We start from the raw sequence: 19,933 nt of genomic DNA on the forward strand, positions 1-19,933 counted from the left end.
TACAATTTTACCAAGGCCAATTAACCTACAAACCTGTACATCTTTGGAAAGTGGGAGGAAACCGGAGCACCTGGACAAATGTCATGGGGAGAATGTATAAACTTCGTACAGACAGCACCTGTGGTCCGGATTGAACCCGAGTCTCTGGCGCTGTAAAGCAGTAACTCTGGCGCTGCACCTCCATGTCACCCCTAATCGTTTCCACCATGCAGCCCGGGTTTTCGATAGTTGGCGTGGACTCGGTGGGCCAAAGGGCCTGTTTCCATGCTGTGTCTCTAAATTAAGTTCAAACAATTCTGCACAGGTCTGAACTGAATGATAGAAGTTGCGCCGTGTCTTTAAAGAATTGTGTTAAATTTTGTAGGTGTCAGATGAAGACAAGGACAAAGCCGACGCTGGTTTGCAAGGTTCTGCAGGCAGCAAATCCAAAAAGAAGAAGAAAAAGAAGAAAAAGGGTGAGGACGCTGCTACTGCTGCACAAGTGAGTGTTCTGCATACCCATATGTTTATCCAAAAGGCTCTTAAATGACTAACATATCTGCTTCCACCACAACTCCCAGCAGTGCATTCCATGCATTCCTCTGTGTTTAAAAAAAAAAAACACTTGCCCTGCAAATTTCTTTTCAACTTTGCCCTCACAGCAGGTCAGGCAACATTTATGGAGGGAATGGACAGACGATGTTTTGGGTCAGGACCCTTTAAATTGAAGGCGTCTGAAGGAAAAATTTTTCAAGAGAGATTTAGCTCTTAGGGCTAAGGGAATCATGGGATATGGGGGAAAAAGCCAGAACGGGGTACTGATTTTGGACAATCAGCCATGATCGTATTGAATGGTGGTGGTGGTGGTGCTGGCTCGCAGGGTCGAATGGCCGACTCCTGCACCTATTTTCTATATTTCTATGAAGGGTTCTGATCCAAAATGTCATCTGTCCATTCCAACCACAGATGGAGCCTGACTTGCTGACTTCCTCCAGCACTTTGTGTTTTGCCAGTGATGTATTTTACAGTAGAATTGTCCACGAGCTGCCTGAGCAAATCGCCTTGGATTTATCACTTTATATGTACATTGATACCCAAAGTTATCTGAACCCTCAAAACCTTAATCTCAGTAGAGAGCATGGATTAATGATGTGGCGTTGACTCAAAGTGCTGGAGGAACTCAGCGGGTCAGGCAGAGGCTGTGGAGGTAAGCAGATTGTCAATATTGCGGGTCAGGAGCCTGAGTTCCTCCATTGGCTTGTATTTTGCTCCAGATTACAGCATCTTCAGCCTTTTGTTCCCTGATTTGTAGTTGGGTTACGTGATGCCAGACAGAATGATGCTAAAATTTAAAAAGAAGTCTGATTTTAAATGCCAGCGTATACATTTTCCGCCATTTTCTTACGGGAGTATGGAACATATAACAGTACAGCACACGAACAAGCCCTTCGACCCACAATGTCTGCGCCGAACATGATGCCAAGACCAACTCTTATCTGCCGGCACATCATTCATATCCCTCCATTCCCTGCATATCCATATCCTTGTGCTTATCCAAAATTTTCTTTAATGCTACTATCGTATCGTACCACCAGCAGTGCGTGCCACCCTTTGTAAAAGAAAACATGCCCTGCACATCTCCTTTAAACTTTACTCCTCTCACCTTAAACTATACCTCCAGCATTTGATTTTTTTTCCATCCTGGGACAAATGTTCTGACTCTATCCTATTTATCTCTCATAATTGTATACACTTCTATCTGGTTTCCCCCAGTCTCTGGCATTCCAGAGAAAACAATCCCAGTCTGTCCAACCTCTCCCTGTAACTAGCCCCTCTCATTCAGGCATCATTCTGGTAAACCTCTGCACACGTTCCAAAGCCTCCACATCCTTCCTGTATTTTTATAAATGCTGCATAACCAAGGTCCTTTGGAATTAATATTCTCAGAGATGATTTTCATTCAATAAAAATTTGGATGTGTTTTAAGAAAAGTGATTTTTTTGGGGGGATTTAAAATAAAATGTGTTTTTTATTCAATAAAAAGGTGGAGGATCAGGAGAAGGAGCCCATGTGTGGAGAAGAGGAGCAGCTTGATGTGCAAGCCCAGCCTGAAGCGGAGAGTCCTTCGCCTGTTGAAACCATATGCACTAGTGAACCAGCTGAGGTAAGAGTTGGCAACAAATGCAACGATTGCCAATCGTGGAAGTATGAAATAAAATGGAAGGTGCTGAGAGCACTTTGTGCCGGCAATTATCTCATTCTTTCATTCTTCATTCTCAAGGACGTTCTTTTAGGAACGTTCCTTTTTCCTTCGCTCCATAGATGCTGCTGCACCTGCTGAGTTTCTCCAGCATTTTTGTGTACCTTCGATTTTCCAGCATCTGCAGTTCCTTCTTGAACACGTTCTTTTAGGAAGTTGAGGGGAAATTTCTTTAGTTGGAGGGTGGTGAATCCTTGGAATTCTTTGCCACAGAAGGCAGAAATAGATTCTTGATTAGTACAGGTGTAAGAGGTTATGGGAAGGCAGGAGAATGGGGTTAGGAGGGAGAGATAGACCTGCCATGATTGAATGGCAGAGTAGACTTGATGGGCCAAATGGCCTAATTCTACTCCTATCGTTTATGACCTTGCACTCTGTAGCTGTAAGGCTGTAATATTCTGTATTCTGGTATTTTCTCTTTGCACTACCTGTTGTATGGAGTGTATGGATTGATTGACATAGAGTCATACAGTGCGGACACAGGCACATCCGCGCAACTTGCCCATGCTGATCAACATGCCCCATCTGCACTAGTGCAACCTGTCTGCGTTCACCACATATCCCTCCAGACCTATCTATCTTATCCATCTAATAGCTGTTTAAATGTTGCGATTGTATCAGCCTATGATGTGATTTGAATGGATGGCACATAAATGCATGTTTTCATTGTATCTTAGTGCATGGGACAATAATAAACAAATACCATTACCAACTCATCAAATCTTTAAAGCCCTGTTGTTCCTTTTCTCGGTTTTATGCCAGAACAACTTTGACTGATTTTCCTGAACCTTGGGCTGTTCTGTGCTTCCCATTCCTTTCACACTGTTTCTAACTGCCTTTAGCTGCCGAAGCCCTTCAATTCCGTCATCCCCAGCTCCAAAGCTTTAGGCACTCTCTCCCCACCGTTCCTAAACTCAGCATCTGTTTCTTGTTGAGACTTCTGCAGTGCTATGGAATATTTCTACTTTAATTGATGCCTTTTGTTGAAAGGTGAGTTATTGGTAGATTGAACGATACAGTCGGGAAACAGGCCCCTCGGCTCCATGAGTCCATGCCAATCCTTGATCACCCATTCATGTTATTAATTGAATAATATCATGGTATCATTGAAAGAAAAGGGCTGCAATTGATTGAAAAGATACAGCATGGAAACAGGCATGTCAGCCCACCGAGTCCATGCCAATCATCGATCGCCCATTCACACAAGTTCCATGTTATCTCACTTGGGTTACTTTCCTTGTGAGGCAGCAGCTGTGCCACTGTGCTGCCCAACTGTTTTGGTTGGGTGACCTTCAAGTTTGTACTTGTGTTGAGCGTTTTCAGAATTGTAACAAGACTTTTCCAAATGTCTTGAACTTTTCCAACGAGGTGTTGCATCTCCGCAGGTTGAAGAGGCGCAGCCTGTCGTGATCAGCCAAGAACCAGCTGTCATTGTGAAAAGTTCTTCCCAGGATATCACCTCCCAAGTGCCAGACACGCTATCTGAGTCAGAGTCTTCCGCTTCTGTTGCTAAACAGAATAACCAGCCTCCTTCACAAGGTCAGTACCGGCATTCTTTCTAATTGTTTCCCCTACGAATGGAGAAATCACAGCATCAAGCATGTCGGTAGGGGATATATTGCCCTTCCCCAATTGTCCTTGAAGCTGGTGGTGAGCTGCTTTAGAATTTACTTTCGACTTTAGAGATACACACCCTACCACCAAGGACAATTTAAATTTTACCAAAGCCAATTAACCTTAAAACCTGGAGAAAACCCATGCGGTCACAAGGAGAACGTACACACTCTGTACAGGTGGGACCTGTAGTCTGGATTGAACTGGGTCTCTGGCGCTGCAAGGCAGCAGCTCTCTTGCTATGCCACTGTGCCACCGAGTGCTACCTTGAAGCACTGGAGAACTTGTAGAGTTCCTACAGTGTTGGGGGAGCAAATTTCAGGATTTACAGGGAATACCAGTTTATGCAAAGTACACAGCTCCATGGAAATAGCTTCACAGGTAAATAAGGTGGTAAAGAAGGTTTTTGGTCCATTGGTCTTCATCAGTCAGGGTATTGAGTAACAAATTTGGGGTGTTATGTTGCAGTTGTACAAGAGGTTGGTGAGGCCATATTTCGAGTAATGTGAAGATAGACACAAAAAGCTGGAGTGACTCAGCAGGTCAGACCGCATCTCCGGAGAAAAGAAATAGGTGACATTTCGGTTCGAGACCCTTCAAAAACGTTACGTATTCCTTTTCTCCAGGGATGCTGTCTGACCCGCTGAGTTACACCAGATTTTTGTGTCTAAGTTCTGTTTAACCCTGCATCTGCAGTTCCTTCTTGCTCAATTGTGTTCAGTTGTGGTCACCCTGGTAGAGGAACAATGTCATTAAGCTGGAAAAAGTGCAGAGAAGATTTGAGATGTTATCAAGACGTGAGGGCCTGAGCTAAAAGGAAAGGGTGGGCACTCTAGGACTCTATTCCTTGGAGCGCAGGAGGCTGGAGATAACCATATGGAGATGTATAAAATCGTATGGGGAATTGATAGGGTGAATGCACAGTCTTCTACCCAGAGTAGGGGAATCAAGAACCAGAGTACATGGGTTTAAGGTGAGAGGGGAATGATTTAACAGGGACCTGAGGGACAACTTTTTCACTTGTATGTAACAAGCTGACTGAGGAGGTTGTTGAGGATGGTACCATAATAGCATTTAAAAGACACTAAATTCTGGTGTAACTCAGTGGGTCAGGCAGCATCTCTGGAGAAATGTAATGGGTGACTATTTGAAACTGGAAGAAAGGTTCTGACCTGAAACATCACCTATTCCTTTTCTCCAGAGATGCTGCCTGACCGGTTGATTTACTTTTTGTGTCTCTTTGGTATAAACCAACATCTGCAGTTCCTTCCTACACAAGATTTAGAGTGATATGGGTAAATGAGGCGAGAGTAGATGGGGCATCTAGACATGGGCAGTTGGGCCGAAGGTCCAGTTTCGTGTTGTATGACTGAGGTCTGTGTGCGATTTGGTGGGGATCTTGCATGTGGTGGTGCTGCCATTCCCTGAAACCATCCTTGGTGTGAAAGCTCCCTGGTTTGGTCGGTAATGTTGTAGATTTTTGTCGCTGGTACGCGCCTTGGCATTTGTGTGCTGCTCTTTGGCAGTGTGTGTGCTGCTGGTAGAGGGAGTGGATGATTAAGGTGATGGATGGGGTGCTAATTAAGCCTGAATCTTTGACCTAGATGGTGTTGAGCTGGTGTGTTGTAGCTGGAGTCTTCCAAGCAAGTCGAGAGTGTTCCATCGCATACCTTCTATGTACTTTGTAGAGGTAATCCATATCCCTCCTGCACATACTTGTGCCTATCCAAATGTCTCTTAAATGCCACTATCATATCTTCCTCCAACACCACCTCGGCAGCATGTTCCAGGCACAAACCGTCCTCTGTGTAACTTTTTTAAAATCTTTTAACGCACATCTCCTTTAATCTTTGTCCCTCTAACTTGGAAGCTATAACTCTAGTATTTGATACTTCCTTCCTGGGGAAAAAGTTCTGTCTACTATGCATTTCATATTGTTTTGTACTTCTATCAGTTTTTCTCATCCTCTGGGAAGAAAGTAATCCAGGTCTGGCAACTTCCTCATAAATTTTCTCTGCACCCTTTCCAGCTTGACAACAGCTTTCTATAAGATGGTGACCAAAACTGAACACGATACTCTAAATGTGGCCTGAAGGAGGGTTTCGGCCCGAAACGTTGCCTATTTCCTTCGCTCCATAGATGCTGCTGACCCGCTGAGTTTCTCCAGCTTTTTTGTGTAACCTTCTATATTTGATACTCTGACTGATGAAAACCAATGTGCCTCAAGGCTTTGTGATAGCCCTATCTACCTGTGACTCCACTTTCAAGGAACTATGTACCTGCACTCCTAGATCCCTCTGATCAAAAACACTCCGCAGAGCTCTACCATTCACCGTGTAGGTTCTGCCCATGATAGACACGTCCAAAAATGCAACACATCTCATTTCTCTGTATTAAATTCCATCAACCATTCCTCGGCCTACTTGCTCAACAGATCAAGATCCTGCTCTAATTTTGGACAACCACCTTCTCTGTACAATACCACCCACTTTTGGGTCATAATTCCTATCAAGCTGCACCATGACTTCCTGACTCTTATACTCAATGCCCCGACCGATGAAGGCAAGCACACCCTATGCCACCTTTACCACTATCGGGAGGATACGTGAATCACTGGAACTGCTCATCGCCACAGTATTTGCATGGCTGGTCCAGTTGTGTCTTATCAGAGGTGACAACGAGGATGTTGATGGTGAGGGAGCAAGGCAATGTTCATGCAATTGACTGTAGCTCTCCTTTGCCCCATTTTATGCTCAGACAGATCAGCCACACAAGCCCACTGTCAATGCTTTGTTTTTGAGTCAAGGGAATTGTTGTTTTGACACTGAACTATTTCTGGGTATTTGGGACTAATGATTTCTCAAATTAGTAACTGGCAGTTTTGATTGTAGCTCTTGCTTCTCACTTATATTTTTAGCGTGCTGCCATCAGAATGCAATTTATAGTTGCCATTCTTTTTACACATGCTGTGTGAGGTACAACACAGCCCCAAAATAGCTTTGATACATGCAAATCACTGCATTCTCTGGTTAAATGGGACATAACTGGGTATTTTAGTGCTGACTGTGTGCTCCACAAAGTGCCACGGTTCTGTTGACTGATCTTTGGTCAGGGCAACTTGGTCTCCCAGCAGAGCGAGATGTCTGTCAGGGAATCTTGCCGACCGGATCATCCCATGCTGAGGGACACACCAAAGCTTGGTGCAGCCAAGGCTCTGTGGTGGAGGGCCACAGTCTAGGGTCGTTATGTAGCAGGATATTAGGGGCAGGGTCTGGTGGAGAGGCCCATCAAACAAGGGAAAGGATATTACTTCAGGGGGGGGAAGCAATGAGTGCTAAGGGTGCTTAGTATAAGGATAGATTGTGAATACTACCGAATAAAACTTCTTCCCAGCTGTTAAGAGACAACTCATCCGTCCTCTCGCCAACTAGACAGCGTACCAGACCCACCATCTACCTCATTGGAGACCCTCGGACTATCTTTAATCAGACTTTACTGGACTTAATCTTGCACTAAACATTATTCTCTTTATCCTGTATCTGTACACTGTAGATGGCTTGATTATAATCATGCATAGTCTTTCCGCTGAATGGATAACACTCAGCTAGAGAGAGAGAAAGATAAATCAAGTGGAGTTTAGTTCAGAGATTCAGCGTGGAAATGGGCCCTTTGGTCCATCGAATTCACGCCCGACAGCGATCCCTGTACACTAGTTCTATCCTACACGCTAGGGACAATTTATAGAAGCCAATTAACCCACGAACCCGCACATCTTCGGAATGTGGGAGGAAACTGGAGCACCCGGAGGAAACCCACACATTTACAGGGACAATGTAGAAATTCCGTAAAGACACTGGTTAGATCTTGACTATGAATGCTGTCTGTCCAGGGCATGGAGCTGCACAGCACAGAAACAGGCCCTTTGGCCCCTCTTGCCCATGCCAACCAAGTATGTTAAGAATCAACTCCAGTGGTCTCCATAATGTTTGGGACAAAGACCCATAATTTATTTATTTGACTCTGTTCTCTACAATTTGGGATTTGTAATTAAAAGAAAAATCACATGTGGTTAAAGTGCAGATTGGCAGATTTTATTAAAGGGTATTTTTATACATTTTTGTTTCACCATGTATAAATGACAGCTGTATTTTTCCATAGTCTCCCCCATTTCAGGGCACCATAATGTTTGGGACACATGGCTTCACAGGCGTTTGTAATTACTCGGGTGTGTTTGATTGCCTCTTGAATGCAGGAAAAAGAGAGCTCTCAGCACCTAGTCTTTCTTCCTAGTCCTTCCATCACCTTTGTAATTTTTTATTGCTGTTTATCAACATGAGGCCCAAAGTTGTGCCAATGAAAGCCAAATAAGCCATTACGAGACTGAGAAACAAGAATAATACTGTTCAAGACATCAACCAAACCTTCGGCTTGGCAAAAGCAACTTTTTGGAACATCATTAAGAAGGAGAGCACTGGTGAGCTTACTAAACGTAATGGGACTGGCAGACCAAGGAAGACCTCCACAGCTGATGGCAGAAGAATTCTCTTTATAATAAAGAAAACCCCCCAAACACCTGTCTGACAGATCAGAAACACTCTTCAGGAGTCGGGTGTGGATTTGTCAATGACCACTGTCGGCAGAAGACTTCATGAACAGAAATACAGAGGCCACACTTCAAGATACAAACCACTGGTTAGCCACAAAAATAGGATGGCCGGGTTATAGTTTGCCAAGAAGTACTTAAAAGATGAAATGCCAGTCCCTTTGTGATTAGTAAGCTCACCAGAGCTCTCTTTCTTCTTAATGATGTTTCAAACCTCAACTGTGGTTGCTCTTTTAAGTACTTCTTGGAAAACTAACTTGGCCATCCTATTTTTGCAGCTAACCAGTGGTTTGCATCTTGCAGTGTAGCCCCTGTATTTCTGCTCCTAAAGTCTTCTGCAGACAGTGCTCATTGACAAATCAACACCTGACTCCTGAAGAGTGTTTCTGATCTGTCGGACAGGTGTTTGTGGATTTTTCTTTGTGAAAGAGAGAATTCTTCCAGTCCCTTTGCGATTAGTAAGCACACCGGTGCTCTCTTTCTTCTTAATGATGTTCCAAACAGTTGATTTTGGTAAGCCAAAGGTTTCGTGATGTGTCTAAAGGGCCTGTCCCACGTGGTCGCTTGAGCCGTACGGCCTCGCGGGGCCGGTCCCACTTCGATCGCCAGAGCCGTATGGAAATGTGCGGAGCTGGTCCCAACATCGCGCGGGGCTCCGAAAAATTGACACTGTTCAAATATTCCGCGCGGCAACGGCCTGTCGGCCCGCAGCCGCATTGAGGCCGTACGCACCGCTGTACGCACCGTCTCGACAGCGTACGCCTAGCAAGAACTTCCCGCGGACTTCGCTCGACCGCATCAGCTCGTACGGGATCACTCGACCTCCACGCGGCCCCCGCTTCCGGTTTGATCGCGCTTGCCTCATGCAGTCGCATGCTCGTGGGACAGGCCCTTAACAGTTTTATTCTTGTTTTTCAGTCTCATAATGTCTTCTTTGATTTTCATTGGCTCAACGTTGGTCCTCATGTTGATAAACAGCAATAAAAGATTCCAAAAGTTCTGGAAAAAGGTGTTGTGGATGAGACGAAGATTAACATATCAGAGTGATGGTAAGCGCAAAGTATGAAGGGGAGAAGGAACTGCCCAAGATCTGAAAGCATACCACCTCTGTGAAACATGGTGGTGGGGGTGTTATGGCCTGGGCATGTATGGCTGCTGAAGGTACTGGCTCACTTATCTTCATTGATGATGCAACTGCTGATGGTAGTAGCATAATGAATTCTGAAGTGTATAGACACACCCTATCTGCTCAAGTTCAAACAAATGCCTCAAAGCCCATTGGCTAGCGCTTCATTTTACAGCAAGACATTGATCCCAAACATACTGCTAAAGCAACAAAGGAGTTTTTCATAGCTAAAAAATAATAAATTCTTGAGTGGCCAAGTCAATTACACGATCTAAACCCAATTGAACATGCCTTTTATATGCTGAAGAGAAAACTGAAGGGGACTAGCCCCCAAAACAAGCATAAGTTAAAGATGGCTGCAATACAGGCCTGGCAGAGCATCACTTGAGAAGAAACCCAACAACTGGTGATGTCCATGAATCGCAGACTTCAAGCAGTCATTGCATGCAAAAGATATGCAACAAAATACTAAACATGACTACTTTCATTTACATGACATTGCCGTGTCCCAAACATTATGGTGCCCTGAATTGGGGGGACTATGTATAAACACTGCTGTAATTTCTACATGGTGAAACCAAAATGTATAAAAATGGCCTTTATTAAAATCTGACAATGTGCACTTTAACCACATGTGATTTTGAGGCATTTGTTTGAACTTGAGCAGATAGGATGTGGCGATACACTTCAGAATTCATTATGCTTCCACCATCAGCAGTTGTATCATCAATGAAGATAAGTGAGCCAGTACCTTCAGCAGCCATACATGCCCAGGCCATAACACCCCCACCACCGTCTTTCACAGATGAGGTGGAATGCTTTGGATCTTGAGAAGTTCCTCTTTCCTTCATACTTTGCTCTTGGCATCACTCTGATATAAGTTAATCGTCGTCTCATCTGTCCACAAGACTTTTTTTCCAGAATTGTGGTTGCTCTTTTAAGTACTTCTTGGCAAACTGTAACATGGCGGCTAACCAGTGGTTTGCACCTTGCAATATAGCCTCTGTATTTCTGTTCATGAAGTCTTCTGCGGACAGTGGTAATTGACAAATCCACACCTGACTCCTGAAGAGTGTTTCTGATCTGTCGGACAGGCGTTTGTGGATTTTTCTTTATGAAAGAGAGGATTCTTCTGTCATCAGCTATGGAGGTCTTCCTTGGCCTGCCAGTCCCTTTGCGATTAGTAAGCTCACCAATGCTCTCTTTCTTCTTAATGATGTTCCAAACAGTTGATTTTGGTAAGGCAAAGGTTTGGCTGGTGTCCCTTTTTAAAAACAGTTTATTGTTTTTCATAATGGCTTGTCTCATAATGGCTTCTTTGACTTTCATTCGCACAACTTTGGTCCTCATGTTGATAAACAGCAATAAAAGTTTCCAAAGGTGATGGAAAGACGAGCTGCATTAAGGAGGCAATTATTACGCACCTGAGCAATTACAAACACCTGTGAAGCCTTGTGTCCCAAACATTATGGTGCCCTGAAATGGGGGGACTATGTATAAACACAGCTGTAATTTCTACATGATGAAACCAAAATGTATTAAAATGGCCTTTATTAAAATCTGACAATGTGCACTTTAACCACATGTGATTTTTTTCTATTACAAATCTCAAATTGTGGAGTACAGAGGCAAATCAATAAATGAAAGGTATTTGTCCCAAACATTATGGAGGGCACTGTAGTTGATGTATTTCAAGCATTTAAAATACATTTGGACTGAACCATGGATAGGAATGGTTTAGAGGGATATGGGCCAAAACGCAGGCAAATGGGACTAGCTTAGGTAGGGCATCTTGGTCAGCGTGATCGAGTTGGGCTGAAGGGCCTGTTTCCGTGCTGACTATATTGGCAATACAAAGTGAATGGGAGGACAGATTTCTGAAAGGATATTAATGAGCCAGTCGTAATTTTGTAAAAAATCCTGGAGGTCGTTTTACGGTACAACAGCTGTGTGGGCATTTTTCAGGTTTGTCACTGAATTTGCCCACCACGGTGGGATCTGAACCCTGACTTCTTAATTTTTAATTCAGGTACTTGAACTACATTACTGAAATTTACGGCTGAAGAGAAATGAATATAAAGCGGTCTTTATAAACACATGTGATCATTATAGCTTTTAAAAAAAAAAGTGTCCATTCACGTGGGCTGATTCCTCACTCCATGCCAAGTGAAACATTACTACTGGTTGAATACTCAGTGCTACATTTGTTTCTGCTCTAATTCACACCACAGCAGCTACTATTTCTGTAGAACCATCTAAATTACAAACCCATTGACAATTCCACATTTTGTGAATGTTGGCTTTTGCTCTCTTCTGAATTTTCATGCTTCACCTTTGGTTGTGCTACCAAAGCCGTGAGTTCTGTCGACGTCCTTGCCGACATCTTTATGGACAGATGCTTGGGTAGGAAAGGTTCAGAGGAAAGGTGGGACTAGTGTAGATGGGGTAGCTTGGACACAGGCACGTGCCGTCAGGGGAGGCAAGGTAGGCACTGCCTGCACTGACTAAAATTATAAAATGGTAATTATTAAATATAAATAGTAAAGGCACGGAGAATTATGCTTACCCAAGAGATCGATCTCTTAGGTAAGCATAATTCTCCGTGCCTTTCATCCTCAGTGCATGTAACATGCGAAGGTCTGTGCAGCCCACGTGCCGTCGGCGCTGCTTCAAGCCATCAATTTCCAGGGGACTGAAGGCAGCTGAAATTCCGCCTTTGCAGTATTGCATTGCAGCCAAGAAACTTGCGCAGCGCAAGTTTGTTGGCGGTTTTTTCAAACATGGATTGCCATTATCTTAGGTAATCTCTTAAGAAACAAAAAGAGAAGCATGGAGTTTGTGTACAAATGATGTCATAAGTAGATTTCTTGGGTGCTATATGTTTTTAAATACCGTATTTCCCGGCAATGAAGACGCTATTTTTTACCCAAAAATAAGGCACGAAAGTTTACATGTGTCTTGGAAGCCGAAGTTGGAAGGTTGTTAACCAAGAAAGATAGACTTGGCTATCCCTCAGTACAGCAACATCAAGAATTATGTTGTTGTACTGTGGGATAGCCAAGTGTATCCCTCATTGCTGGCAGCAGTTGGGAAGCGGCTGTAAAAGGACAGCGCCGCTGGGGAGGGGAGAAGGAGGGGGTCGGGGATCATGCCAGCAACTCACTTGCCGCAGCGCTCCGGGCGCGGAGCCACCACATTGTGGATCGGACAGCTCGGGTGGCTGCGAGCGGCCGCCCGCCATCTCAGCTCCTTCTGCCGGTCCCCGCTCACTTCTGGCAGTGCTCTCCGTCTGAAAACCTCTCTCCTGCCGCTCGCCGGCCTCACTCATGTCAACTGCTTCCCGCAAATCCTTCAATTCCGACAGCGCGATGAAGGGACCAATTGAGGTTACTCGGGTGTCGGAATTTAAGGATTTGCGGGAAGCGGCAGGTGAGAGATGTTCAGATGGAGAGCACTGCCAGAGGTGAGTGGGCCGGCAGAAGGCGCTGAGGTGGCGTCCACTGTCCGGTCCCAGCAGCCACTCGCAGCCAACCGAGCTACTTCCCTCCCCGACCACAACGGCTCCCGGAGCGCCGCGGCAGCGGTGAGTGAGTTACTGGTATGATCCCCGACCCCCTCCTTCTCAATGCTCCTGCCCTCCCCGCAGCTTTATCCCTGACCAGACTCCCCACACGCTGTGAAAGGAACTCTCCCCCCAATTGGTCCCTTGAACAAGTATTGTCATTCAATAAGATGACAACTGATTCACCTTGTCCCGGTGTGCTCCCGCTTTTCTCACCATCTCCCCACCTGCCGTCACTCTCCACCCCCCACCCATTCAGTAATTCAGAATGAAGGAGATTTGGAAGCCTTGGGAAAATTGCTTTCTTTATTTTTATTTTTTTGAGCATGAGAAATTCTATGTCCCACCAGCCTTTCAAAATTTAGCAACTCAAAATGGGGGTGCGTTTTCATTGCCGGAAAATACGGTACTTTATTAAGAGATTTGGCTTTAAATGCATTTCGTTGTCTCTGTACTGTACACTGACAATGACAATTAAAATTGAATCTGGGTTTATAAAAGTCGACTGACAGCAAACGGAGAGAACAATCTGCGCCTGCACGGTTTAAGATTTTTAAAAAACCGACTGACTGCCTACCCTGAGTAATTACTCACGGCACGTGCCTGCTTGGACGGCATTGGCAAGTTGGGCCAAAGGGCCTGTTTCCGTGCTGTATGACTGACTCTGGATTTGCCTTCTGAAACCTTTGGTAATTATTTTTTTTTTTGTTTTTGTTTATTATCTAAATATATTGCATTTACAGACTTGTTATGCTGCAGCAGGTATGAATTTCATTGTTCCATTGTTGGTACATAGAAAATTAAACACTCTTGACTCTTGGTGCCAGTGGGGATGTTGGATGTGAAAAGGAAAACAAATTATGAGTGGCTTTTAAAAGCAAACATCCCATTTTTAAAGTCTTGCTTTGATCTTTCCACACGTATTATTGCCTTTACTGCCTGATGTGATGGTGCCTAATTGTTTTGGTCACCATGTTATAGGAGCTTGAAACGGTTCAGAGAAGATACCAGAATGTTGCCAGGACTCAAGAGTCTGAGCTACAGGGAGAGATTGAGCAGGCTAGGAATCTATTCCTTGGAGCACAGGAAGATGAGGGGTGATCTTATAGAGGTGTAGACAATCATGAGAGAAATAGATCAGATACATGCACAGGTTATTTTTCTGAAGAAGGGTTTCGGCCCGAAACATTGCCCATTTCCTTTGCTCCACAGATGCTGCTGCACCCGCTGAGTTTCTCCAGCATTTTTGTGTGCCTTCTTTTTCCTAGAGTTGGGGAATCAAGAACCAGAGGACAGAGTTAATGGGAACCTAAGGGGTAACTTTTTCTACACAAAGGGTGGTGGGTGTTTGGAACAAGCTGACAGAGGAAGTAGTTGAGGCCGAGACTATCACAACGTTTAAGAAACATTTAGATGGGTACATGGATAGGACAGGTTTAGAAGGATATGGGCCAAATGCAGGCGGGTGGGACTAGTGTAGATGGGGCGTGTTGGTTGGCATGTGCAATTTGGGCTGACGGGCCTGTTTCCACACTGTAAGACTCCATGTGCTGCTGAAATAAGAATTTAATTGTGCTTTTGTCGGTAGGAATGACAATTTATTGCTCCCGACTCTTGAAGTTTAGTTAGTTTAGTTTAGCTTTGTCACATGTAATGAGGTACAGTGAAAAGTTTTTGTTGCATGCGAACCAGACAGCGGAAAGAGAATACATGATTGCAATCAAGCCATTAATAGTGTACAGATACATGAAAAGGGAATTACGTTTAGTGCAAGATAAAGCCAGGAAAGTATGATCAAAGGCAGTCCGAGGGTCTCCAATGAGATAGATGATAGTTCAGGATTGCTCTCTAAATGTGGTAGGATGGTTCAGTTGCCTGATAACAGCTGGGAGAAACTGTCCCTGAATCTGGAGGTGTACCTTTTCCCACATCTATACCTTTCGCCCAATGGGAGAGGGGAGAAGTGGTTGTGATCAGGGTGCGACTCATCCTTGATTATGCTGCTGGCTTTGCCGAGGCAGCGTGAGGTATAAATGGAGTCAATTGAAGTGAGATACAAAAAGCTGGAGTAACTCAGCAGGCCAAGCAGCATCTCTGGAGAGAAGGAATGGGTGACGTTTCGGGTCGAGACCTTTCAATGGAAGTGAGGTTGGTTTGTGTGATGGTCTTGGCTGCATTCACAATTCTCTGCAATTTCTTGTGGTCTTGGGTGGAGCTGGTCCCAAACCAAACTGTGATGCATCCCGATAAAATGCTTTCTGCGGCACATCTAGAAGTTGGTGAGAGTCGTTGGGGACATGCCAAACTTGCTAATCCTTCTAAGGAATTAGAAGTCCTGGTGTGCTTTCTTGGCCATTTCTTCAATAGGTGGTCCAGTAGAAGTTGTTGGTGATATTTACTCCTAGGAATTTAAAATGTTCAACCATCTCAACTTCAGCACTGCCAATGCAAACTGGGGTATGTGTACTGCTTCGCTTCATGAAGTTGATCACTATGACTTGCTGACATTGAGAGAAAGGTTGCTGTCTTGGCACCAGGACACGAGGTTCTCGATCGTTATGTACTTCTCATCATTATTTGATATCTGGCCCACAACGGTGGTGTCGTCTGCGAATTTGTAAATTTAATTAGATTTGTACTTGGCTGCACAGTCGTGGGTGTACAAGGAGTAAAGAAGGGGGGCTGAGAACACCAGTGTTGAGTATCACCCTATTCTCACATTGGGGTCTGTTGGTCAGGAAGTCGAGAATCCCGTTGCAGAGATGCGTGTTGATTCCCACATAAAGCAGCTCGAGGGTAATGAATATGGCAGTGTCTGGATCCCACAAATAAAATGTATATTTGTTTTCCTCTTGTTTCAGCAAAATCTGAAGGGAGTTGGGAATCACCGAAGCAGATTAAGAAGAAGAAGAGAGCAAGAAGGGAAACATGAGGTTTTTATTTTGTATTCAGTGATCAGTTGTTATGCAAAATGATCTTGAAGAAATCTGTTTATGCAATAATTTGTGAAAATGTACAGAATTTTATAGAAAAATTTGACTGTAATTTTTATTAAAAACCTATTGCAAAGCGCATGAGCTACTTGATTTGATACGATGTGAGAAACTTCAAGTGAAATACACTGATGCTGTTTACGGCCACTCATGCTGGGTCTAAAGTTTGTTGACACTGGGGAAACGTGTGATTTTTACATTTAATTTTTTTTTTAAGCAATTCAGAAATATCTGGAGAACCAAGTCACATGACCATTAGCTCCACACAAGAACCCTTCCCTGAACCTGAGGTCAGGGCTGATTTTGAGAATGACATTGGAATTTTGTTTCTAGCTCCACTCCCTTTCCCCCACCCCCCTCCACTGTCTCCAGATTTTAATTTGCAAGGGGAGGATACTGCTGTTAACATTGGGAGGGGAGGGGAGGGCAAACACACCGCTTTAACAAAACGCTAATAAACATAGACTGCATGGTGTTCCAACCATGTAGGGTTGAGCAAAATTTAAAAAAAACAGAAGGAGAACTGAAGTGAATATTTAGATAGCTTTAATATTTGTGGAAAGAATCTCAATTTATATCAGGAATTACATTTTACTGCCTTAACCTGTAGCTTAGAAAGAAATATTAAAAGAAAATTGCAATTTGCTTCAAATTATTAAAGACTGATTCAAAATTGTGGGATGGGAAAAATTTGCCAGGGATGTGGGGTGCTTCATGCGGATTAACTCCAAAGCGAGCAGGGCAACGATGACCCGCTGGGCATGTTTTCTGAAAGTAATCTTGCGTCGCTGATGATCGGGACTGCCCAGCCCACGGCCTGGTTCTGCACGTAATCCCCGGCTTCTCTCCCCAAACATACCCGGGTGTGTCAACGCCGCTGTGTAGTCGGTCGCAGGCGTCTGGGGCAGCAGCGTAAACTAAGCGGATCGTCGGGAAGGGGACAGCAGAACGGCTGCTTGCAGGGTTCATCACTAATGCATCGACAGGCCAGGAAAAGAGGGGGGTGAAACAAAGTTAGTGGAAGACAAATGGAATCACTTGAACTGCAAGGTTTGAAGATAGTTGAAGCACAAATACTAAAGGAGAAAAAACTCCAATTATTAAACGTAAATAGGCAGGTTGGAGCCTAAACCATAACCACGCAGGTAAATTCCCAGTTTCTACTTTGCAGTGTTGGCGTCTAAGTGTTGTGAAGAAATAACTAGTGCATGCAAAGCCACATGCATTGTTTAATGACTTTTACCAGCCCTACATTCTCTCGATAAAAGACCAGAAGTAGGTTCAACCTCTGCCTCGAGTTAACCTGATTTTATCAAGCCATGATTGTTGTCTTTAAATTGGTATGAGATGTTCAAAGCCACACAGTGGGAATGAATGGGGCCTACATTAAACTAACTGATACTAATGTCCACTAATCTTCTGTGTCGAGGCTCTTCCTGAGTTGTCCAGACTGCTAAGATTTTGCAAAGTTTAAATGATGGTCATTATACCCCCGATAACCGGCCATAATTGGTTACGACGTGGTATTTGTTGTGCTTTTGTAATTTCCTTGATTACTAAAGTTAAACAAATGTATTTATAACTGTTTCAGAAACATAGCAAGTATGTTTACATGTTCTAAAGTTTGTTAAAATGCAATGAATTTCTAAGTTGATTTGTTGAAATAAATTTAGCAAATTAATGTGTATGCATTGTGTACATTTTGTTCCACCCAGTCTAGTGTGAGCTAGTTTCTAGTTAAGCCACACTTGGAGGGGATTATTTGCTGGAGTCAGGAATAGAGCAGAGGTAAATTGGCATAGGAAGACGTGGAGGGAGGTGGGGGGAGGGGGGAGAGGAGTACTAGCCAGATCATTAATGAATAGTGAAAGTCCTAGATAAAGTGTAGGTGGTGAGGATGTTTCCACTAGTGGGAGAGTGTAGAACCAGAGAGCATTTCCTCAGAATAAAAGGGCGTGCCTTTAGAAAGTAGATAATGAGGAATTTCTTTAGTCAGAGGGTGGTGAATCTGTGGAATTAATTGCCATAGACAGCTTTGGAGGCCAAGTCATTGGGTATTTTTACGGCGGAGATTGACAGATTCTTGATTAGTATGGGTGTCAGGGATCATGGGGAGAAGGCAGGAGAATGGGGTGAGAGAGAAAGATAGATTAGCCATGATTGAATGGCAGAGTAGGCCTAATTCTGCTCCTAGAACTTATGAACAAGAATAGCTTTCTCCAGACCTCGTTTATCACCTTCCCAGCCTCTGCATTCATCACTCCACTCTCAACAAGTTCCACCAACCTGCACATCTTCACCCCCTCCTCCCTTTTAATCCCCAAAGTTATTGAGGATAGAAGTTGGGAGGTCATGTTGCAGTTACACAAGATGTTGATGAAACCACATTTAGAGTATTGTGTTCAGTTTAGAGCACCATGTTATAGGAAATATGCTGTCAAGCTGGAATGGGTGCAGACAAGTTTTAAGAAGATGTTGCTCAGGCCCGAGGGCCTGAGCTATAGGGTGTTGTTGAGGAGGCAGGGCTCTATTACTTGTAGTGCAGGAGGCTGAGCGGTAATCTTATGGAAGTCACTTGCCCAGGATCGAGAACCAGAGGAAGGGTGGGTAAGCTTTAATAGGAACCTGAGGGGTAACTTTCACAAAGAGTGGTGGATGTGTGGAACGAGCTGCTGTGGGAAGTAGTTGAGGCAGATAATATCGCAACGCTTAAAAAACATTTAGACAAGTACATAGATAGGACAGGATTAAAGGCATATGGAACAAATGCAGGCAGGTGGGACTAATATAGATGGGACATGTTGGTAGGTGCGGGCAAGTTGGGCTGAAGGGCCTGTTTCCACACTGTATGACTATCACATGGACTGCTCCACATTCCCTTTGTCACCCCCCTTACAGTGCTTTCCCTTCCAACTGTAGCGTGGAAGAAGCTGTTCCTGAGTCTGGTGGTGCACGATTTCAAGCTTCTGTACCTTCTTCCAGATGGGAGTGGGGAGAAGGGATAGAAACATAGAAAATAGGTGCAGGAGTAGGCCATTCGACCCCTCGAGCCAGCATCGCCATTCAATATGATCATGGCTGATCAACCACAATCAGTATCCCATTCTTGCTTTCCCCCCATATCCCTTGATTCCTTTAGCCCTAAGAGCTACAGTATATCTAACTCTCTTGATTACATCCAGTGAATTGACCTCCACTGCCTTCTGTGGCAAAGAATTCCACAGATTCACAACTCTGGCTGAATAAAATGTTCCTCTCAGTCCTAAATGGCCTGCCCCTTATTGTTAAACTACGACCCCTGGTTCTGGACTCCCAACATCGGGAACATTTTAGCTGCATCTAGTTTGTACTATCCCATAAGATTTTTAATGTTTTTATAAGATATCCACTCATCCTTGTAAATTCCAGCAAATATAAGCCCAGTCGATCCATTCTTTCATCATATGTCATGCCGGCCATCCTGGGAATTAACCTGGTGAACATACGCTGCACTCCCTCAATAGCACGAATGTCCTGTGTAAGAAGGAACTGCAGATGCTGATTTAAAACAAAGGTAGACACAAAAAGCGGGAGTAACTCAGCAGGACAGGCAGCATCTCAAGAGAAGGAATGGGTGACGTTTTGGGTCGAGACCCTTCTTCAGACTGACACAGGCCTACAATGTTTGAAGAAGGGTCTCGACCTGAAACGTCACCCATTTCTTCCCTCCAGAGATGCTGCCTGTCGCGCTGAGTTACTCCAGCATTTTGTGTCTATCTTCAGCAAGAAATCATTTTTTACACAGAGAGTGGTGAAT

General features: G+C 44.2%; 1 protein-coding gene across 1 annotated transcript in view; it reads left to right on the forward strand.

Moving 5' to 3' along the window:
- mtdha (metadherin a) overlaps positions 1–16,216 on the forward strand; it is a 79,953-nt gene extending 63,737 nt beyond the window's left edge. Inside the window, exons 9-12 of the mRNA XM_055634316.1 lie at positions 365–481; positions 2,024–2,143; positions 3,625–3,778; positions 16,006–16,216. Of these exons, the coding sequence (XP_055490291.1) occupies positions 365–481; positions 2,024–2,143; positions 3,625–3,778; positions 16,006–16,076 (462 nt within the window). The 3' untranslated portion in view covers positions 16,077–16,216. The remainder of the gene's footprint in view (positions 1–364; positions 482–2,023; positions 2,144–3,624; positions 3,779–16,005) is intronic.
- Positions 16,217–19,933: the final 3,717 nt, after the last annotated feature.

This window comes from Leucoraja erinacea, chromosome 4 (assembly GCF_028641065.1).
Source record: "Leucoraja erinacea ecotype New England chromosome 4, Leri_hhj_1, whole genome shotgun sequence".
Taxonomy (NCBI): domain Eukaryota; kingdom Metazoa; phylum Chordata; class Chondrichthyes; order Rajiformes; family Rajidae; genus Leucoraja; species Leucoraja erinaceus.